The sequence below is a fragment of the Natator depressus genome, chromosome 5, assembly GCF_965152275.1.
Source record: "Natator depressus isolate rNatDep1 chromosome 5, rNatDep2.hap1, whole genome shotgun sequence".
NCBI lineage: Eukaryota > Metazoa > Chordata > Testudines > Cheloniidae > Natator > Natator depressus.
In genome coordinates, this window is record NC_134238.1 from 68,389,065 (window position 1) to 68,413,309 (window position 24,245).

The following is a 24,245-nucleotide window of genomic DNA, read 5'->3' on the forward strand; positions in this document are numbered from 1 at the left end:
TTTTCAATTGATACAATAGAGTCCAAAGATACTTAAATGTAGTTCAATAAGATTTTTTCAAGGATATAGCTGGAAATTGCCCTGTTTGTCACAATAATCTAATCTAGGCTTCTGCATTAGACAGGTTGGAGAATTTAGCCCAAGTTCTGGTTGAACTAAATCATACCTTTTAAAGAGACGTTGCCTTGTGTGATGCATGACCAGAAAGGGTTAAGCATCCTTCAGGATAAATAGCGCAAATTCAACCCTTAAAAACATATGGATAGATAATGTTTGTATTTTTGTATATTTACATATATATTGGTAATGGTCAACAATGTAGTCAAACAGCCCCTGTCTGTACTGTATTCTGTTAATTCAGAGATCAAAAGAACATCTTAACACTTAAATGAACTGTAAACATAGGATATCGCTGTATTCATCTCTTTGAAATGTATAGCAAACCACCTGCAAATGGTGGAAAAAATAGGCAGTTTCCTTATGTTAATCTGTGTGAATAATTACCAGAGATGCTTAGGAAATGAGTGCCTGTTGTTCACAGAGGGACTCCAATCTGTCAAAGAAGCCCTGAAACTGTATAAAAATTGGCTTAGGTCCTGATCCTGTCACCTCAGATTTGCTTGAGGTTTCATGCAGGGGAAGCCTAAGCCATAAGGACAGAGATCCCAGTTCTGATGACCGCTTTGAATATGAACATTGGACTGTAACCTATGGACTATTTCTGGAAGAACTCTGCATCTACAGAGCTCACCATCTCTGCTATGAATCTGAATCTCAAGATTGTACTTTTGTCCATGTACACTGATTTTTTTTAACCAACACTCTTTTCTTTTTAAATAAATTTTAGTTTAGTTGAGAAGAATGGGCTATAAGTGTTTTTTTTTTTTTTTTTTTTTGGTAAGATCTGGAATATTCATTGACCTGGGAGGTTGTGTGTCCAGTCCTCTGGGATTGGCAGAACCTTTTTTATATGATGAATAAGGTTTTCATTAATCCTCATAATTTTGACTTGAGTGGGTATACTAGAAGCTGTTTTGTGCTGGCATGGTAAAACTAAGTATTGGAATATTCACCAGCTTTGGGGATTGCCTGACCTCAGCTGGCTCCCCTGGGATTCCAGTCACATCTTGATTTAAAGATTACCCTTTAATCATCTCTTGGATAAGCTAAAAGATTAAGCTACTTAGTTTCTCACTATAAGGCATGTTTTCCAAATCTCACTTATTCCTGCTCAGTATTTCCTTGCTTTTACACAGAGGAATTGTGTTTGTACCCTTAGTTACAACTAGGGCTGTTGATTGATCGCAGTTAACTCACGCAATTAACTAAAAAAAGTAAAAAGAACGAGGAGTACTTGTGGCACCTTAGAGACTAACAAATTTATTTGGGCATAAGCTGTCATGGGCTAAAACGCACTTCATCAGATGCATGCTGTGGAAAATGAATCGTGATTAATCAGTTTAATCGCACTGTTAAACAATAGAATACCAATTGAAATTTATTAAAAATTTTAGATGTTTTTCTACATTTTGGAATATATTGATATAACACAGAATATCAGGTGTACAGTGCTTACTTTATATTATTTTGATTACAAATATTGTCATTGTAAAAATGACAAACGAGTATTTTTAATTCACCTCATACAAGTACTGTAATGCAATCTCTTTATCATGAATGTGCAACTTACAAATGTAGATTTTTTTTGTTGTTATGTAACTGCACTGCATAACAAAACAGTGTAAAACTTTAGAGCCTACAAGTCCACTCAGTCCTACGTCTTGTTCAGCCAATCGCTAAGAGAAACAAAAAGAACGAGGAGTACTTGTGGCCACTTAAAGACTAACAAATTTATTTGAGCATAAGCTTTCGTGGGCTAAAACCCACTTCATCAGCTGCATGCAGTGGAAAATATGGTAGAAAGATCTATATTGTGACAGGGTCAGGCCAGATGGCGACAGGAGAGTGATCGAAGGCAGATATATTAGCCCAAGGTAAAGCAGGTTCCTTTTCCCTGGGTAAGGTAAAGGGCAGTTCCAGAACAATCAGGAACTTGCTGGAACCAATTAAGGCAGACAGGCTAATTAGGACACCTGGAGCCAATTAAGCTGCTAGAATCAATTAAGGCAGACGAATCAGGGCACCTGGTTTAAAAAGGACCTCACTTCAGTCAGTGTGGGGTGTGCAAGGAGCTGAGAGTGAGAGGGGGGTGCTGCTGGAGGACTGAGGAGTACAAATGCTATCTGGCATCAGGAGGAAGGTCCTGTGGTGAGGATACAGAAGGTGTTGGGAGGAGGCCATGGGGAAGTAGCCCAGGGAGTTGTAGCTGTCACACAGTTGTTACACAGACCACTATAGACAGCTGTGATCCACAGGGCCCTGGGCTGGAACCTGGAGTAGAGGGTGGGCCTGGGTTCCCCCCATCACTCCAACTCCCTATTGGATATAGGAGGAGTTGACCTGGACTATGAGTCCCACCAGAGGGGAAGGTCCCTGGCCTGTCCCCCAACCCGCTAGGTGGACCAGCAGAGACTGTGGGGATTGTTCTCCTTCCTTTTCCCCATGCTGATCAGTGATGAGGTTAGTTGGCAGGTTTGAGCCACTAGGAAAAGTGAGGCAAGCGAATCTGCCAATAAGCTCAGGACTCATCAAGACAGAGGAGGAACTTTGTCACAATACATACACAGAGAACGTGAAAAAATGAGTGGTGCTATACAAACTATAACGAGAGTAATCAGTTAAGGTGAGCTATTATCAGCTGGAGGGAAAAAAAAACCTTTTGTAGTAGTAATCAGGATGGCCCATTTCCAACAGTTGACAAGAAGGTGCAACAGTCTACATAGCCAGACAATCCTGCTGTCAGGGTGCCAATGCCTGAGATGATGGGGCATCCAGGATTTCTGGCTATGTAGACTCCCTCCTCAGGCCCTCGTCTACCAGCACTCCTAGCTATCTTCGAGACACCACTGACTTCCTGAGGAAACTACAATCCATTGGTGATCTTCCTAAAAACACCATCCTGGCCACTATGGATGTAGAAGCCCTCTACACCAACATTCCACACAAAGATGGACTACAAGCCATCAGGAACAGTATCCTCAATAATGTCACGGCTAACCTGGTGGCTGAACTTTGTGACTTTGCCCTTACCCACAACTGTTTCACATTTGGGGACAATGTATACCTTCAAATCAGCGGCACTGCTATGGGTACCCGCATGGCCCCACAGTATGCCAACATTTTTATGGCTGAATTAGAACGCTTCCTCAGCTCTCGTCCCCTAACGCCCCTACTCTACTTGCGCTACGTTGATGACATCTTCATCATCTGGACCCATGGAAAAGAAGCCCTTGTTGAAATCATGGTGGAATTCATCAATTTCTATCCCACCATCAATCTCACCCTGGACCAGTCCACACATGAGATCCACTTCCCGGATACTACAGTGCTAATAAGCAATGGCCACATAAACACCACCCTATACCGGAAACCTACTGACTGCTATACTTACCTACATGCCTCCAGCTTTCATCCAGGACACATCACATGATCCACTGTCTACAGCCAAGCTCTAAGATACAACCACATTTGCTCCAACCCCTCAGACAGAGACAAACACCTACAAGATCTCTATCAAGCATTCTTACAACTACAATACCCACCTGCTGAAGTGAAGAAACAGATTGATAGAGCCAGAAGAGTTCCCAGAAGTCACCTACTACAGGACAGGCCCAACAAAGAAAGTAACAGAAAGCCAGTAGCCGTCATCTTCAGCCCCCAAGTAAAACCTTTCCAGTGCATCATCAAGAATCTACAACCTATCCTGAAGGACGATCCCTCACTGTTACAGGTCTTGGGAGACAGGCCAGTCCTTGCTTACAGACAGGCCCCCAACCTGAAGCAAATACTCACCAGCTAGCACACACCACACAACAAAAACACAAACCCAGGAACCTATCCTTGCAACAAAGCTCATTGCCAACTGTGTCCACGTATCTATTCAGGGGACACCATCATAGGGCCTAATCCCATCAGCCACACTATCAGAGGCTCGTTCACCTGCACATCTACCACACACTATCAGAGGCTTGTTCACCTGCATATATGCCATCATGTGCCAGCAATGCCCCTCTGCCATGTACATTGGCCAAACCTGACAGTCTCTATGTAAAAGAATAAATGGACACAAATCAGATATCAAGAATGATAACATTCAAAAACCAGTCGGAGAACACTTCAGTCTCTTTGGTCACTTGATTACAGACCTAAAAGTCGCAATACTACAACAAAAAAACTTCAAAACCAGACTCCATCGAGAAGCTGCTGAATTGGAATTAATTTGCAAACTGGATACCATTAAATTAGGCTTGAATAAAGACTGGGAGTGGATGGGTCATTACACAAACAAACAACTATTTCCCCATGCTTATTTTTCGCCCCTACTTTTACTCACACCTTCTTGTCAACTGTTGGAAATGGGCCATCCTGATTATCACTACAAAGGATTTATTTTTCTCCTGCTGATAATAGCTCACCTTAACTGATTACTCTTGTTATAATTGGTATGGCAACACCCATTTTTTCATGTTCTCTGTGAGAAAATATATATATAATCTATATCTTCCTACTGTATTTTCCACTGCATGCATCCAATGAAGTGGGTTTTAGCCCACGAAAGCTTATGCTCAAATAAATTTGTTAGTCTCTAAGGTGCCACAAGTACTCCTCGTTCTTTTTGCTAATACGGACAAACATGGCTACCACTCTAAGAGAAACAAGTTTGTTTACATTTATAGGAGATAAATGCTGTCTGCTTCTTATTTACAATGTCACCTGAAAGTGGGAACAGGAGTTCACATGGCACTTCTGTAGCCAGCATTGCAAGGTATTTACATGCCAGATATGCTAAACATTCATATGCCTCATGCTTCGACCACCATTCCAGAGGACATGCTTCCATGCTGATGCTTTTAAAAAAAAAAAAAAAAAAAAAAAAAAAAAAGCATTAATTAAATTTGTGACTGAACTTCTGGGAAGAGAATTTGTATGTCTCCTGCTCCATGGTTTTATCTGCCTTCTGCCATATATTTTTTTGTTATGGTAGTCTTGGATGACTAGGCCAGCATAAGTTTGATTTAAGAACACTCTCACTGCAGATTTGACAAAACAAAGAAGGTTCCAATAGCAGATTTCAAAAGGTAGCTATAGCATTCAACCCAAGGTTTAAGAATCTGAAGTGCCTTCCAAAATCTGAGAGGGGCGAGGCGTGGAGTATGCTTTCAGAAATCTTAAAAGAGCAACACTCTGATGCAGAAACTACAGAACCCGAACCACCGAAAAGGAAAATCAACCTTCTGTTCGTGGCATCTGGCTGCCTTGTTTTTGCTTCAGGAAGACAGGATATCATCCTTTTTTCCTTTATAGAATGTTAGATTATCTCAACTTCCAGTCCTCAGTGAAGATTGTTGACTTTGGATGGTCTGACGTCTCGTGGGCATGCTTGACATCCTTGTAGGTTGCATTGGGTATGTCCTGCGCAGAATTCTCACCCTTCCACTGATGTTCGGAGAAATTTTTTGCAGCTGCTACTCTGAGTACTTATAGCAGTTGGAGACCTCAGCATACTTAGAATGCCTCCTGCTTCTCTTTTCCTCGCATGATCAAAATCTCCTCAGTTCCCTCCTGTTTGTTTATTCATAGCCAATTCCTTCTCTTGTGACATCTACAGTAGCGATGTCCAAATCCAGTTGTCCAAGAACTCTTCAGCCTTTCTAATGCTACATAGTGTAAATAGCTGTCCTTAAAGACCATAGTTCTTTTTTTCCAATATGGCTATCAACTTGCACTTCATGCAGAGGAAGCCTCTCTTGTGTTTCGGCAAGAAACATAGTATATCCCTTCTGGGTCACAATAAACTTGCATTATAATGGTTTCTGAAGCACAAATTTACGTAGAAAGAGAATTCCTGAATTCCCATCTAAAAACTCCCTTGAACTGCTCTGATAGCATAATCAGGAGTTCACCTTGCACCTGGTCAGCATGGCCCCTCATTAACAGGGAGAGATTAATACTCAAACTTCCAACATCCTGTCTGATGTGAGACAAAAATTCCATTCACACAGCATTTCCAGAGTTGCAACAAATAGACCAAAATCTCCGCATACCTAGGTTCTTCCTTCCAAGCACAGGATCTGTATCTTCTTAAACTCCCGTGATAACCTGCTTCTGTTTGCCCAAAAATAAGCTTAATGTTTAAAGCAAAAGTTCAAAAATAAACATTTAAACAGTGGAAATTCACATGTAGGATAACGCAAACAATCTTAATACTTTCCCTTTTGTTCTGTGTGGGCTGTTTAACCATAACCCTTAATCCTTCCCGCTTCAGCTAGATGCTTCTATGCTTGAACGTTTTTTTACTTTGCAAGCTCCAGACTTGCAGCAGGTTGGGCAAAAGAGCACTGTATTTCCAGTCCTTTGCAACTCCAGTTCACTGTCTCTGCTTGGTGAGTTCAGCTGCTTTCACGGCCTCTGTTGTCATTTAGGCCTTCATCAGTTCCATGTTAAAAGTTCCTGTGAGATATTTTTCCAGAGGGTATTCAGTCTGATAGCATATTGCACCCTTGTCACCTTCTTTGCAAGTCTACCGATACAACGCTTGCCAGTGTGGTTAAATGTGGTTCACAAATCAAGTATTCATTGTTTAATGAATCCCCTCTATCTCCTGATAGGATTGAGATTCTCTACTGTGGTGGGCTCAACTAGAGAGTGTGTTTTTTGAAAAGAATGGGTGCCTTTCTTCTTGTCTACTTCTCAGATAAGGACAGGCACAGATGTGTTCAGGAACGCATCTGTGAGCCCCCACCATTTGTGGTCTTCAGTTACCTCAGGAGTCTAGACTTTGTGTAAATTTGTTAGAGCTAGGGCCAGCAGGCTGCTCTTACTTTTTTTTTTTTCTCCATAGATCATATGACATCCAGTGCAGTTTGTCAGACAGCATGGTTAAAATATATTGCTTGAACACATGTCATGCTTGGCCATCTCTCCAGGAATGAGTCTTCTGAAATGAAGTGTCTTGTTTGCTTTCTGCAGCTTCCTGCAGAACAACAACCTGCCCACCTCTCAACATACCATTGTTGATGATCTGAATTGGAAGATTGTGGATCAGCTTGTGATGGCTCAAACCCAATGTGTTTGTTCTGATATTTGGAATGGGGCTCCTTCGGATACAAACTTGTTTGATATGAATCAGAGCAGCTGGTATTTGGGGTCCTGCCTGAGAGTGGGTAAGGACCCTTGGTGCATACCAACACCTTTCTTTTATGTTAAGGCATGTTGGGTTCCTTTTATGTCTTTCCTCAATTTCCGCTTTCCACCATGAATATTGAAGAAAATTGGGCAAGATTAAGCCCGAGTGACCTCAGACACACTTGCTTGACCACTGCAGGCTGTTTATAAGAGCTGCTGGCTCTGTCCAGAGAACAGCCATTCATTTTCCCCTTTTAAGTCAGCTCCCTTGACCCAGTAGTCTGGTAGAGTCATGTGTCTGCATCTCAAGTCACTTATTCTAACAACATGGTTATTGGGTTCCTATGCAAAATGTCCTGGTCTTGTGAGGAAACCAAGATAGTTCTATTGTAGTGCAGAAGGGCTTTCATTAAGTGTTGTGCTGATCAAATGCAATTATTAAGTAATTTGTTCAAAGCAGAGCTCTTGACTTGATTTCCTATTTGGTTCCAGTTAGCATTAACAGAAGGAGAAAGTAAAAGATATGACTACTACTACCATAATATCTGAGTGTGTCACAATTTTTAAGTAATTTAATGTATTTATTTTCGAAACACTCTGAGGTAGCTATCCCCCATTTTACAGATAAGGAACTGAGCAGAACAGAGACTAAGTGACTTACCAAGGTCACACAGGAAATATGTGATAGAGTAAGGCAGTGTTTCCCAAACTTGGGACGCCGCTTGTTCAGGGAAAGCCCCTGGCGGGCCGGGCTGGTTTGTTTACCTGCCGTGTCTGTTTACCTCCAGGCCAATGGGGGCTGCGGGAAGTGGCGCGGGCCGAGGGACATACCGGCCGCCACTTCCCGCAGCCCTGTTGGCCTGGAGCGGCTAACCACGGCCAGTGGGAGCCGTGATTGGCCGAACCTGTGGACGTGGCAGGTAAACAAACCGGCCCGGCCCGCCAGGGACTTTCCCTGAACAAGCGGTGTCCCAAGTTTGGGAAACATCGGAGTAAGGAATTGAACCTGCATCTCTCAAGTCCTAGGCTAAGACCCTGCCTGCTGGACCATCCTTCTATTCTACTGTCCCTGGCAATTATAGAGATTTATTAAGCGCTATTTTTGCCTGTCATATTGCTGTGAAGGACAGACAGAGTTCTTGGTGAAATAGTATTTAATGGATCTTAGACTTTCTTCCTCCTACTCGTTAAAATTGGTGTCCATTACCTTTGACAGGAGGGTCTTAGAGATGCAGTCACAGACAGCCTCATGAATCTTAAACCATATTTCACAAAGAGAAAGTGGTACTTGCCCCTCACACCACTATCTGACAAAAGTGATATTTGACTTTCATCTGAATAAGCTAATATCAAAGCCTGTCTTTTTCCCCTTTCCCATAACCCCATACTGTCCTGGAGAGGCAAAAGTACTCGCCTTTTATGTCAGAACAACTTTGGCTTTCTAAGTGGCCTTGTACTAAGTAATAGCTAATTGGACTATTTTGTGGCCTTCATAGAAAAATGTAATGGTCAAGCTATCTTGGCTCAATCTGTGTAAGTGGAGAAGACTCCGCATCTAGTCCTTTTATGAACTAACTTGATCCTTTTGACCCTATTGATGCTTCTGTGCCTGAATGCCTTAGGGCTTATTTATCTAAAGGGATGACAGACTTAAAAGAATGTAGTTGCTGTGTACCCTTAACTGAAATCTTTAGGGTTCTGTGTGGCATTTGAGTCATATCTACTTTAATTATATCTTCTTGACAATGCATGAAGGGCAGATAAGAGTTTTGGGAAGACAGTGATTCAGTTTGAGTTATTGGAGGTCCTCAGATCACCTTCTCAAGGAGGTCATTGTTACCCTGGGGCTTTGTGGGGGAACTCCATGTAGAAGGAACAAGTGGTTACTTACCTGTGGTGACTCTTGTTCTCGAACTGTATTGCCACCTGAAGCCACACTTACTGTCTCCGCTTCTTATTTAGGGGCTCGTCTAACAGAAGGGCTTCTGATTGTAGAGAGCATGGAAGATCTCTTAGGTGGTATGTGGTATTTATGCTTGTGCCTGCATGGCTTTAGGCAAGTGACTCCTGCAGTGTATGCCTGGATGCAAACCAGTTGGAAAATAAGTTACTATAGATAAGTGAGCTTTTGTTTTAGATTAGGTCAGGTTGTATTTGTTTTTGTGAGAAGGGACTGAATGATCAGTATAAATGTTGTAAGCCTTAGATGTGAGGCTACGTGGTCTTTGCTTTATGCTGAGGAATGTTCAGTCTCTCAGTGCTTATGTGGTCCTCAACAGTATATTGAGTGCCTCTCAATCAGTGAATTTTATTCACACAATACCCTTGTGAAATAGAAGCCACCTGTGTGCATCAGCACCAAGGTGCATTGGACCTCTGTGTTTTGGACCTTCCCTCAGTAGCTTTTAGGGTGTTAGTTCATTTACAATACAGAGTGTCCGCAGTGCATAAGGGCCTTAGTGCAATTGTACCTGAAACTGTGAACCCTACCATGGTCCTGGTACTGCTTTTGGGTCTTGATTCTTTGCCTCTGTTGGGGCATAGTTTGTTAATACCTCAGAGTAGTCCTTTTGTTTGTAATGAAAGCACTGTGTTTTGAGTCAGATTTGGAGGGGTTGAGGTCTAGTCTGAATTCCAGAGACCTGAATCAGTTTCTTTTTGTAGAAAAAAAAATTTAGATGAATTCTTGTAGACTTCTTAAGGAGTGTCTACATTAGCCTTTTTTCCCTAAAAAATTCCTGCTGTTGCTACTACTAAATATAGATCAGGATTTCAACCATAAATTTGTCTAACTGCTCAAAAGAGATGTAGACAATACGCTATTGTTAAAATGCTGTCTGTTGCTGCTTGAGAGATCTAGGAATAACAAGCAACAATTACTAGTTGCATCTCTAGTATCAGTATTGTGAAGTTTCAGGAAAGGTGAGTCCAGTGCAGACAAAGCTTTGTGGCAGTCTAAACCAAGCCACTTGACTGGTCTCTATACTCTTGCTGTTGTCCATAAATTACATAATATGCTGTAGTATATAAAATGAGAAATTAACTGTGATAAGCACAAACTGAGCTATCTTTAATTTATTTTGTCTTACTTAAAACAAAAGAATAAACCTTTTGAGTGATCGCGATCTTACTGTCAACAGATCTCTACAGATGAAGGCCTGGCCCCATGTAGATGTCAGCTTATGAAATTGTGTGCTATCTCTGATTCGTTAGTGACAAGTCAGTTTTCTCTAAATTGATACCCTCTTTCCATGAGTGTTGCTGTTTAGTCAGATAAATTCTTACTGTGCTATGTAAACATTCATTCTATAACCTTTTTCTGAGATGGGATATGACTCGGATCAGAAAATATAACTGCAACATTCCATTGTGGTTGATTTCTTTAATTTTGGGTGTGTAAAGAAAGTTAAATCTGTGAGCTAGAAAAAGAAAATTGACTTGATGTGCCCTTAGACACATTAGCATATTGCTATAAAAAGGGTTTAAAGTAGTTTGATCTCTCTAAATTAGTGTTAGTGCCAAAACCTGAGATTCTTGCTCGGTTTTTGTTCATTACTTTTTAGGTTGCCTAAGGATAAGATTACCTGGTGACTGCCTATGCTTTAATGGCATTTTGTCTAACCCAAGGACCTGGAGACTTGGCCAAAAGTTAACAGAAGGTTAATCTTTTGTATATGATTTTTGAATCGTCCTTTTAATGTTCTGTTAACTGTTTTGGTACTCTGGCAACAATATAAAACCATTTGAGGTTTTACAGGTAATGATGCTTTCACAGAGTGCATTACTGATATAGACCTGATTAACTACATAAAATTTTAAAAAACTTTTTGATTTCATTGCGGAGTATGGGGATCCAGCTGAGCTCTCTTTGGAGATGGAAATAACTTATTTTTTTCAGAATTTGAAACCATAAAGTTATATGTTCAGACAATGTGATATTTGCTCTTCCTAGATGATCTTTTTCCTTCAGTAATGTGGAGCATATAAAGTTAATTTCTAACAAAATAAGTGGGTAACAGCTTTGTGTTTTTAAAATTGGTTAGAGAGTAAAAATGTAGAAACATGGTTCTCCAAACTCTAACTAGCAAAGTCAGATATAATTCTTGAAGTATGACTTCAACACAAGATTTTCTCCATATAAAATTGTCCATTAGTATCTAAATTCTGCAGGCATCTCATTTGGAGAGTTTCATTTACTGAGACCTCAGTTATCTGAATAAACTTCATATCTCTTGTTTGACTTGAACAAGTATTTTATTAAGGAAGAGAGCACCTACAGAAGCAGCCTTAATCATATCAACCAACAAGGATGTTTCCTATAGTTTTGACTAGACTTTGGCTGTTTGTTCCATCCCACTTGTGTCTGCTGTCTTTGTAGTCTCTTTACCTCAGCTTCACATCACACCTGCCCTCAGACCTTCCTCTTCTCTCTCTTCTCACTTGTTTTGTCCCCTCACCTTCTCCGTTCTCTTGACTTTCCATTTCATTAATCCCGTCCTAACAGTCCAGCCTCCCGCCAGAAAAAAATTGTGCAACTAGACATCTCATATGCCACCATCACGCTGGTCGATTTGCTTGTATTTATATATCCCTTTCCCCTACCCTTTGTCTTTGCAGTTTAGATTGTAAGTTCTTGGAGCAGGGACTGTCTATTGCTGTGTATATGAACAGTGCTCAATACAATTAACCCTTGATCTTGGTTGGTCCCCAGTCATTATCATACTAAGCATGAATTGTGCTGCTGTAAGTTAGATTGGTCTTCAGTTACCCATTAAAAATATATATTTTTTTAAGAGCAACAGCCAGCATTTAATGCTGGATTTTAATGAACACAGCAGTGTTTTTTTCAGTATGGAATTGTGCACTATACCCGTTTTATGAATTCATGCTGTACATTCCTTTTACTCTTTTTAGATGTTGGATGTCTATGACATTCTTCCTTTCGATAATCCAGATGGTGGAGTTTGGAAACAAGGATTTGATATCACGTACAATGAAAATGAATGGGATGATGAACCTCTTCAAGTGTTTGTTGTGCCTCACTCACATAATGATCCAGGTAATACACTGCCATATGGATTTGAAATCTGAGTATTTAGCAACTTGAGTTAAGATATATAGGACTGCAGCCGCCTTTTGGTGTTAGGGTTTGGGCTTTCCTGAATCATGCTGCCTACTGTATTAGGTGTCGATTCACCAAAGCATTTGAGCACGTGTTAGTTTAGCCCATTGACTTCACTGGAACAACTCATGTGATTAATTATTAGCTGGATCAGAGCCTTAATGGTGGCATTTTGCATTGGAGTGTAGTATGGAATTTCTAGATGCTCACCACTGTTAAGTCAAATGGAACTACACATTACTGCATTAAATAAGTTCATTTTAATAAGATTTTTTTTACCAGCATGTAGAAGAAGAAAAATGTCAACTTTGATCATTGTTTAACTATTTTTAGTGCAAGCTACCAGTAATGATTAATAGGCTTGTATCTTTGGAAGATGTGATACTGGGGAATCTAAATTTCTGTGGTTTTCGTCTTCATTGCTCATACTTAAAGTGGTTAGCAAATGTAATCTCCCTTATCCCCCCAAGATGAGTTGGTTTCTAATGACTATGTGAGGTTAAAAGTGCCACAGACCTATAAAGTTTATATAACAGAGCAACAAGTGCAAAAGGCAACCTGTTCGGTACATAAAACTAAAATTCAGGTCAATTGCCTGCCACAATTCTGATTTCTCTTCAGCAAATCTACATTCCGTGTACCTGAGTGGGGAGAGGGGAAGAAGTAGCTTAAAGTCAGATACCTAGTGTTCCTCTGAAGGAGAAAGGGATGTATGTGGCCATTTTTAGATGACCTAGGACTGAGGGAACAAAGGTCTGTTTTCAAGAATACTGTTTCTTGGTGAATTGGGAGGGAACCCAGCTCCAGTCCTCAGTGTCTGCAACATCTAGAGATGGTTTTAGTGTAGAATCCCCACCATCTGCCACTACCATTTTAAACATTGTATCAACTAAGCATACTAGGCGGTGGTTCTCAACCAGGTGTACGTGTATCCCTGGGGGTACACAGAGGTCTTCCAGGGAGTACATCAATTCATCTAGTTATTTGTCTAGTTTTACATCAGACTACATAAAAATCACTAGGGAAGTCAGTACAAACTAAAATTTCATATAGACAATGACTTGTTTATACTGCTCTATATACTCCTCACTGAAATACACTATTTATATTGAAATTGATTTATTTTATAATTATATGGCAACAATGAGAAAATAAGCAATTTTTCAGTAATAGTGTGCTGTGACACTTTTCTGTATTTCTATGTCTGATTTAGTAAGCAAGTAGTTTTTAAGTGAGGTGAAACTTGGGGGTACGCAAGACAAAATCAGACTCCTAAAAGGGGTACGTAGTCCTGAAAGGTTGAGAGCCACTGTACTAGACGTTGTGGTGCTTAAAACATAACAGTAGGCAGGCAGGCTGTGTATGCTATACGCTCTCGCGATGCTGCTAATAGTGGTGGGGCTGAACCAGTGTTAGCAACTGTGGCGTTTTTTGAAAAGCATTTGTAGTGTGGAAAGGGGCAAGCTGAGGCTTTGTCTACATGGAATATTTTTATACTGGTATAAACTAAGATGTGAATTTAAACGAATATAGTTCTACCGGTGTAACCCCCTGTGTGAATAGTTATTCTGGAATAAGAGTTTTTCAGTTTTGCTTAAGTTGCTTTGGAAGGGGCATAAACTAATGTTTTAAAAAAATAAGTGGTGGGGAGGGAACAAAAAGCTACTCTTAATCCAGAATGTGCCCACACAGGGAGTCTATACCAGTATAACTGTAACACTTTCCCATGTAGACAAATCATGAGAAGGTTAGCCCTACTCATTGGTTTGTAAACACACACAAGACTTCAGTTGATGAGAGGGGAAGAGAATCTACTTAGCACTAATTATAACAATTTGAATCTTTACAATTTAAATAATTCTTTCCTGCTATGATTCTTTCCAAGTATAATTTCATTGATGAATTCTTTCTAAATAGCTTTTTAATATTTGTAGTACTATGGATCAGACTGAAATATATATCAGCAGTCTACAGCATGACGCATTTTGAAATTATCAGACACAAAGAAATAGCAGAAAATAAATCTTTTTATTTGGCATTGCATAATACATTTGTGATAGAAGTGTCCCAACGACAAACACTAAGCACACTCTATGTGATATAAATGATCCGATATAACGTATTATGAGCGGCCCCTTCTTGTCTGTCTTTTTGCTCAGTACCCCATTGTACTTTCATAAACTTTCCCAGACATACTGAAGTAAAGAGTAGCCTGCATTACATTAAAGCACACCTGTAGTATGCATCAGTAGGGTCTATGTGGACCAATTAATGCTCAGCAAGTTAGTGTGCTTTAGAAATCATGCTCCACGTAGTGAATACTGATGCACCATGTAGAAAAGCCCTAAGAGGACAGGCAAAATGTAATTTGGTAGGATTTTTTTCAAAAATTGTCAGACATAAATAACTCATTCCTTTTATAGTCTGTTTAAATAACACAATGATATATACAGGAATAAAAATTAATTACAGTTTAAAGATTACAAGAAATGGAAATGATTTTAAAACTTAACTGCCCTATTTACATTTCTTAACCAATTGCTGTTCTGACTATTTCTAGAATTAAGTTTTGAAAAAGGTACAATATTCAAAAGCTAATAAAAAGGAACTGATGTTGTTTCTGGTCAGAAGCCTCTGTCCTTCTTTACTACTAATGAATATTTCTGGAGCTGCCTGTTTGAGCCGTATGCGTGATGGCTCCTTGCCAGTACTTGGTTTCTGAGTTTTTAAAATATCTTTCTGTATTTTTTGAAGTTAAATAAAGGTGTTCCATTTCCTTGATCATCAAATGCATACCTAAAAGGACTTTTTTGAAAAGAAGGTGTTCAGTACACACATTTGAGTTATCACATTCTTGGGGAAATGATTTAACTTAATCTTTCACCTACATGCAGTTAATTAGCCACAGTTCTGAAAAAAATTAGTTCAACTTTTAGTTAAATTCTAAAACAGATTTCCTCTCTGCCTCTTCAAGTTCTGGGCTCTGTTGCCCATAAATGAGCTGTGTTAGACCTTCTTATGGGGAGCATGTTCTAGATAATTAAGAGATCCCTAGCTTTGGTACATTAACAATTCTCACAAGACTATCTAACTATTCTTAGATTCTAGACATAGATTAATCAAGAATCAGTTGATTTCTGCCCTTTTTGAAAACAAAGCTAATATCATATATTTTAAAGAAAAACCGACAAAACAATAAAACTCACAACAAAACCCAAATGAAATGCTAGGAATAAAACAAAGTTAACTGTAAACCTTGTGTGGGGGCTGGTAACTTAACAGCAGATGTCCTGACTCAGTAACGTTTTACTTTGTTTTAAAAGACAATAATATATATTCATCCTTAACTTTGTCTTAATAAAGTTTTAGTCTGGAAAAGCCTTATTGCTTTGAGTATGTGTCAATGTGGATCCCAATGTGCTGCACATTCATGTAAGATCAGAATCTTTTGAATAATTGTCTGTCGGCACTGCCTCATACTCCAGTGTGAAGGCATAAAGGGTAGAGCAGCCGTGACCCTGCCTTGGTTTTTTCTTACCACCCATGGCAACGATGTGAAACTTAGTGAATATCTGACCTGAAAGACTTCATTTCAATTTTTCAACTCGTCTGTGTGAAACAAACTTCATCTTCACACTTCTCTTTTCCTCAGTTTTATTTTCTTTGGAAGGTCCTATCAGCTATCGCTTTGTGCATCCCTGTGTACAGTGGTGGAAGATGCTGCATGCCAGTGGCCACGCCTCTTGGCAGACTCTAAATCATAGAATATTAGGGTTGGAAGAGACCTCTGGAAGTCATCTAGTCCAATCCCTTGCTCAAAGCAGGACCAACACCAACTAAATCAATCAAATCATTAGGAGTCAAACAATGCCTGTCTTGCGACGGACTGAATCCCATCAAAGATGGATGTAATTGATACCTCTTCTACCTACGAGAATGCCACATGCCTGATAAGTGCTCTATGTAAAGTCTGTCTTCTCAAGGACCTGCAAAACCAAGGATGCTTGGCTCATGTTTCTGCTAGAGCAGTTCATGTGGGTCACTTCAGACCCTGAAGTGATAACTACGAGAGTGAGTCTGGAAAAGACAGCATTGGCTAGCACTCCCTCGAGCACACTCCAGACCCCCGGGATTGGGCAATGAAAGGAAGGCTAAGAGGATGCTGATGAAGCTGGTACTAGCAACTTGGACACTGAAGTCTTCAGCATTCGTGAAATCCTTTGGTACTAACAGCCTGAAGCCAGCACCCCAAGCAATAAAGCCAGCATCTATTACAAGAGCGGGGTGAAATTTTTCAGACAAATAATTTATTTGCCAAAAAGGTAGGTAAATGCCTGAAACTGTTGATGGATTTGAGACACTTTTGCCAAATAGTTTTGGTTAAAATAAATATAAATGTATATTATATATATTTATATATTTTACTTAGGTGATGGTGGTCCTCTACAAATTTTGTAAGCGTGCTCTCCACCCTATTATCCAAGTCATAAATGAAAATATTGAATAGTACTGAGCCCAGGACTGTCTTGTGGGACTACAGTAGATACACCCTCCCAGTTTGAAGCAGACTATTGATAAGTACTCCTTGAGTACAGACTTACAACCAGTTTTACACTCACCTTATAGTAATTTCAGATAGACCACATTTCCCTAGTTTGCTTATGTGAATGTCATGTACGATTGCCAAAAGCCTTATTAAAATCAAGATATATCATGTCTACTGCTTCCTCCTCCAGCAAACCACTAGGGCCAGTTTCCTTTCCTAAGTCACACTCTGCTCCGGGAGAAGAAGCAGTTGCGCGCACTTGATTTTTCCAGGGCCTTGTTTTATTACTTCAACAGAACCCAACTATTCAAGGTGGCTTCATGGTTGTTTCTTGCTATACTGACTAATCTAAAGGTCAGGCCATCTCATTTGACCATCAAAATAACAATATTTGAGGCTCTAGGTAATTACACCTCTTGCCTGTGTCAGCTATAACTGTGACCACCATAAACGCTGCATAACAAGTATCTTTAATAATTCTCATCAACATAGCATTTGAGTCTAGCAGTGGTTATAAACTTTTGTCTAGACTGCAAAAATGCTCACTGCTGACTATTAGTGTCAACACTAGGTGCATTTTAAATTGTGTGTGTGTCTGTGTAATGAAAGCTTGGGCCTGTAACTTTCTGGCAGAGTTCAGGATTTAAAGAGTTGGAAGAGATTACATCAAAAAAATTCAGAACAAAGGTTTCCCTCAGGTGCCATTATTGATACTTAGAACTGTCCAAGAGTACAGAACAATTGAGGCAGTTTTCTGGCTTTTCAATATCTGGGACCTATTGTCTAGAAAAGAGTTTCTTTGGACTGCTCCATAGGGAATGAAGCACTGAGTCATTAACAGGCCATCTATCAGCCATGTGTCCTTTTTATCTTAGCCCAGGCTTTTCACTTGACTAAATGTCCTACTGCTCATTTCTCACACTCTAAAATTTCAGTTTGTGCAATAAATCCTAGGCTATGTCTTCACTGCAAAAAAGATGTGGTTTCTTTTTTCCCAGTGGGATAGGTAAATGTCCGTTAGCTATTGCTTTGTAAAATCCTAGAGGGGACAGGACACACTAATTTTACCACGGGGTTGCTGAAAGAGGTCAACACTATGCCACCCCAACTATGGTTAACCTGGCTTGGCTACCGTGTGGTAAAATTACAATGTTTTGTCTCCACTAGGATTTTATAGTGCAATAGCGAACCTGGTTTAGTTGTCTTGCTGAAAATCCACCCTTTTTTTAGCAGTGAAAACCAGCTCTAGTATGGTAACTATTACTAACAAATCAGATACTATGAGCTAGTGCCACACACTGAGTTTATATTAACTTTTCATGCAGTACTGTAAACTAATTTGCCTCTTGGTGACTAGATGAGCCTTACACTATTATAAGAATAATAAAAATTCTTAGTTCTTATAGTGTGTTTATATCTGTAGGTCTCAGAACTTTCCCACATTATGGATTGAAGGTCACAGAGGGTTTATAGGGTTTTGTGGGAGTTCATGCAAAAAAGTTAGATGGGGGGGAAAATGCATATAGCCCCCTAATAGTGTTTCACTATTAGGGCATCAAATTATTGTATTTTGAGAACCCCTGCTAGTAGTTCAGTAAAGGATATGAGTGTGTGCAGCAGGTTGCTACAACTTCTGCTAATAAAACAGTATTATTTATTGGGGTAATGCGTAGGGAACCCTAGTCATGGACTAGATCTCATTGTGCTAAGCTCTGTGTAAGCACACTGCAAAAAAATGCTACATGCCCCACAAGATCTGCCTTATACAAGAGAACATGCCCTATTCAAATGTTGTTTGTTATGTACAACACAAAGCATATAGATTGTGGCAAAATGTGTCCCTGAATTAGAACATCAGATATGCCTGCTGTAAACTTTAAGAGGCCTGAGGGCACCACTGAGCCTTACATGAACACATTGCATCTGCTTGTTTTTGCTGCAGCTCATTGACTTGGAAAGAGATCCTTTTGTGGAAAAGGACAGTGTCAGCTTGCTCCAACAATGGCTGAAAGAGAAAATGGGAAAGTGTGGGGAAAGCATTTTCATATTGTTTAAAATATAGGGCATCCTAAAGTGCTGCATGCCAAAAGTATGAAGCCTTCAGCGTTATTTCAGCATCTAGAAACTGGACATCTATCAGTGAAAGGTAAACCTGAAGACGTTTTTCAGTGAAAACTTAAACCTCCAAAACTCGTCAAGATTTGGTTACTCAAACTCCCAATGTCAACATGAACTTTTTCAGATGTCTTATTTTGCACAATGTACATACAGGACATGTACCACAGAATAATCGTATTCTTACCTGCATAATAGAAATGGCTTCAAAGGTTCTAAAGATGTTCAAGAGCAATCAGTGTCTGTTGCTGTGCATTCATGACACTTTTGAATTGATTTGTGATTATGTGGGTTTCTGTAACTGTCAACTATTTTTTATGCTGAAATTAGATTATGCATGAAGTAAAGTACTATCTTGACTCATTTAATTAAGAGCAGGAGTGCAGGTTTTCATGAATGGTTAGTGATTGCCTTTTGCTTATGTCTTCAGTAATTGATCTTGGTGGTATACTTACCTTCCTGATGTCTTTGGGCACATAAACTGAAGACTTCATTCTAAAGGTCGAGTATGAATGCTCAACCATACACAACAAGGTCAAAGTATTAATTCAGAATGATTGGAAATTGGTAGGCTTGAGTGCATAAAGGAAACTTGGAGCCATTTCATCATGCTTCAGACTCTGAGAGAACTGAGGAGCTGGATCGGAAACATCACAAAATTATGTCTGCATTTGAGTGACCTTCAAATTCTAGCTGTTATACTTCCTACCCTCTCCCCCAATAATTCACAGAGAGGGAAAGAGGTGGGTCATAAATCCCTGTATGCAGCATGCAGTTGACTTGACAACACTACCTGGGCCATTACAAAACGTAGATTTGTCCAGTGGCAAGATCCTGCAACTGACTTTCTTTGCTGGAACTAGTAGAAATAGTGTGTGGCTAAAGAAGTTATACTCAGTTTTACTTGCAGAAGCCTTAAATTCTCATCCTAGTTTCTCTCTCCTGAGTTTATTTTGTCCATGCATGTAATGGTAAATGAGTGCTGATGAGACTTTTGGGTCACACATTATATAGTCCTTATACACCACATATTTTACAGGAAAATTAGTTAAGAAAAGTTGATTTGTTTAAAAAATTGTCATAATTTCTTTAAATTCCTCTACCTATAAACCTGACTTTGTTAGCACTATGAATCTAAATGTATAGACTTCTGAGAGAGAGAGAGAGAGAGAGAGAGAGAGAGATAAATCATTACATTTGTATCTGTTTACTTGAAGTTTCATATATACAGACTTTCCAGGACTAGAAACAAATGCTGGGGATCTGGTGGAAAGCTGAGAATCTCCTCTTTTCAGTGGTACAAACCGTGCATTTTTAGTCTTGAAGGATCGTGAAATAGCAGACCTTCAACCTGTGAATCACCTAGAACTTGAATGTTGCCTGTCTTAGGGAAGTGCCATGAGAGTGAAAGTTCAATATGATGGGGAAAGGAAACTATGGAATTTTAGTAGTACTAAAGAAGATGGTTTAGTGGGGGGAGAATGTGGTAGAGGCATTTGAAAATGTGCGGTAAATGCAAGTTATCACATGAATCTTCAAATTATTGTGTGGCTATTACCTTCAGACTATGTGTGTTTAACATCTATTTAATTTCTTTTAAAAGGCTCCAACTTCATTAAAAAAAAAAAAAAAAGGGGTGGGGGTTCCTAAGGATTTAGGAGTCTGACTTTGGGCATCCATTTTTGAAGGTCTTGGCCATAGTCTCCATATTTAATGTTAAAGCTAGGTTCCATTTTAAGGCTTATTTTTTAACCCTCTTATAACTTTGGTTAGTGAAATTGGTTTGCTCTGAAAGTGAGGGATATGTTTTCTGCAGAGTTTGAGAATTGGTCAAACTGTGTTTGAGTTACAGGCCTTGGAATGTCTTGATATGCAATCCTGTAACAAGACTCTTAACTAGTTACATAGGGTACAAAACACTGTAGTATAATGATTCTGATTGTTGTAAAAATATTCTTCAGTAACAGTAATACTATCCTGTTTAAAAACAGGCCTTGTGTCTGGAAACTGAAGAAGATAAATAAGGCTCTGTCACTTTCATATCTTTAGTATTGCTCCATTTTAACACTGTTAGAAATTTGGGGGTCAGGTCCTCTGGTACATTGGCTTTGTGCTGCTCTTTTACAAAACTGTCCTAATTCCAGGTTAACTAGCCCTAAGTGAATTCTACTAATTAGGAGGAACATGGGGTGCCTGTGTTGCCCCTTCTCCCTCTGAATGGAACATGGGGCATGGCTGGGGAAAAAGGTGTGGTCAGGGATCCCTTTCCTCCATCTAATCACTAGTTGTCATAATGGTAGTTTTGTGGTGGTGGCAACTGGTGGCAGTCCTCAAGATGCTTTAATTTGGGCCTGGGGACTGGCTCAATGCTGACCTGCCCCAGGACTGGAGGAGTGCAAAGATAGCTTTAAGTTACCTTTCTCCATCTCCCTTTCACCTCCTGGGTGAACCTGAAGAGAGAGTGATTATCAGTAATTTGTCAGTAATCAACCAATTAGATAACCAATAATGGTTTAATATTGTTAACTGTGATTATATGTTTAATGAGGAGTTTTTAAGTATGGATTAGTTTAATAAAAACAAACCTGAGCTTTGATTGGGTTTATTGATTTAACAATTGGAAAAGGCAGCACATACAGAGAGGCATACAGTTACCAACAGCTATGGAAGATAGTCTCTTGAGTTCTGTGACAGCCTGCATCCAGTCTGCAGATGGTCTTACTTTTCCTATGATTTAGGGGCAGTTATGTCCTTGTTACTGTTCCTCTGTATCATTCTGGTCCATATCTATTCCTTCGTTTTGGTACACTGTTGTTATAACAGGCTATTTCCAGGGTTCTCTGTTCCATTGCAAGTTTCCAACCATTTCAACACCTGTTGGTTAGTCACATAAGCCTTTTTTTAGACATTTATTTGTTTCATATCTTGTGGTTAGTACAATGCTGAGACTTCTACAACAGCTTTCAACACATGCTAAGCGTTACTGCTTGATAAAATTCCACTATCTACAGTTAGCTTCATCTTAATGGCAAAACATCCTGGGAGTCTTGCTACCAGGCAAACCTTAAAATATTATTTGGCCTATATTAAATGTCAACACATCTAATGTTCCTCAACTGGCCCCCAGGATCTTGATAATTGCAATTTCATTTTTCTCCACTAGCAGATTGACTTGCAAGTTGGTTTTCTACTATCAATGTGTAGTAGACTGGAATCTTTTAGAGCTGCGTAATCTATTGTGTATATGGTAGTTGTGAAGAACCAAGCCCATGATGATTATTAATGTAGAAATTAGATTAAATTCAAATGAAAAATTAGCCTTCAGTTTTTCCACAAGTTTTTTGCTTTAGTACATGAATATACCTAGGTATTCATTGACAAAGAACACTTCATTAACAAAGAGTTAAGGTTGCCTGATGATATCTCGTGCCCATCCAGTGTGCCAAATTCAGCAAAACTCAAACATCTGAGAACCAGGAAATACAGAATTAAGGTACACAGCCATGCAACCTTAACTCTGCCTTCCTGGAACGGGCAACAGCAACTTGGAATTATCTGCATGCACTCCAGCTGCATTCACTTTGTGTAGCTGTATTGAATGGAAGGGTTGTATAGAGCTATGACTGTTATGAGGTGATCTCGGGGGGGGAGTTCTGCCCTTCTAGGAATATATGCACCGTTCTGTGTGACACCCCTCCACCCCCAACGTATGTGATCAAAGGAAAGAAATGCATGTGTACCTTGCGAGATTCAGTATGCCTCATTTCGGTACAGTATTATGTAGCTTGTGTCAGTATCTGGGCATAGGAGTGGTTTTGCTATGAGAATTGTCAGCACTAGGCGGGAGGTGAGTGTGCACTGTGAGTATAATGAAAGGTAAGTGAAAGTATACTGTTGGTTGGCTTTGTGTACATGAGGATAAAGATAGTTTCCAACTTTTCAATTTCTCAAAACTGGACAGTCCAGCGGGAGCACTGGAACCTCCCCTACTCTGCCTCTTTCCCCCAAGGCCCCGTCCCCGCTCACTGCTCTCCCCCTTCTCTTCTCCCCCTTCCCCATTGCCCGATCCTCTCCCATTCCCAACCTCCCCCAGGTGTGCTCCCTCTGCTTCGAAGGGGACTACTCATTTGCCACCCACGGAACCAGGGCCTGGATCTGCAATCTGACAGAGCCTGCCTGCCTGCCCATGAGATGCAGGTAGGAGGTGGCCTCGGCTGAGCAGGGGTTGGTGCAGGTTGATGACCCGGTGCCTCCCCTCTCCCCTGCCTGCTTTCCCTTAAGATAGGTAAAAAGTGCTGGGACCATGGTTCCTTCCCCCCCATTCCAGTGCCCCATGCACTACAGCTATGGTCAAAATTGTGTGGGCTGCTCAGCTCCCCCCAGGGATCCTTCCCTGCCCAGCTGCCAGCAAAGGGCCAGGCCCTGCTCTCTTACCTCATGGGTGGCTCCTCTGGGTCCATTGCAGCAGCTAAGCCAGCCATGCTCAGGAGCCTGGGTAGAGCAGAACCAAAAGGGCCCCTGGCTGGGGGCAGGCCAGCCCCTCCCAGTGTTCCCCGCTCCTGCCTGGCAGGTGCTGCTCTGCCCTGGGCTCTGGCTGATGGTGCTGGGCCCAGCCCTGCGAGGGGTTGGGTGCTGATGCTGCCTCTACAGCTGGGGAAGCTGCTCCTCTTGCTCCGCCCTAGTTATGGCCTTGTGGTAACTGGACTTTTGGTGTCTGGTCCTTACTTCTGATGGGAGACTCTACAGGTCCCCTTAAAATCGGGCTCTCCGGTCAAAAACTGGACACCTAGCAACCCTAGGAAAAGTGATTGTAAAGTGGGGTAAAGAGGTTATAAAAACTTTGTAGATGTGGAATAGACTAAGTGTTTGAATAGAAAGCATCTATAGGTAGTTCCTGTTCAGCACAGTGTAAAGGCAGAAAGTGACTGTGTGTTATGGGTATACTAGGACATGGTTCAGAAGGCAGAGTTAATGTTCTGTGGGCATGTATGTAGGCTTGCCAGTACAGTCAATTGACCAGCCAAATAATGTCAGTTCACTGCCTATTTTTGACCACTGTCCAGTACTGGCAAATATTCCAGGAAGAATGCCCAAATTTACGTGGTGACCTAGGTTTTAATTGCATCATGGTGCCATGTGTTAGCAAGCCTACCTAAATGTCTTGATCGCTCACTTTTTCTATATGCTAATGGCACCTTTTGGGAAAATGTTCAACTA

The 24,245-nt window shown here is 40.4% G+C and overlaps 1 protein-coding gene across 1 annotated transcript in view; it reads left to right on the top strand.

Moving 5' to 3' along the window:
- Nucleotides 1–24,245, top strand: part of MAN2A1 (mannosidase alpha class 2A member 1) — a 202,369-nt gene that overhangs the window by 16,165 nt on the left and 161,959 nt on the right. Inside the window, exon 3 of the mRNA XM_074952939.1 lies at nucleotides 12,160–12,304. Within this exon, the coding sequence (XP_074809040.1) occupies nucleotides 12,160–12,304 (145 nt within the window). The remainder of the gene's footprint in view (nucleotides 1–12,159; nucleotides 12,305–24,245) is intronic.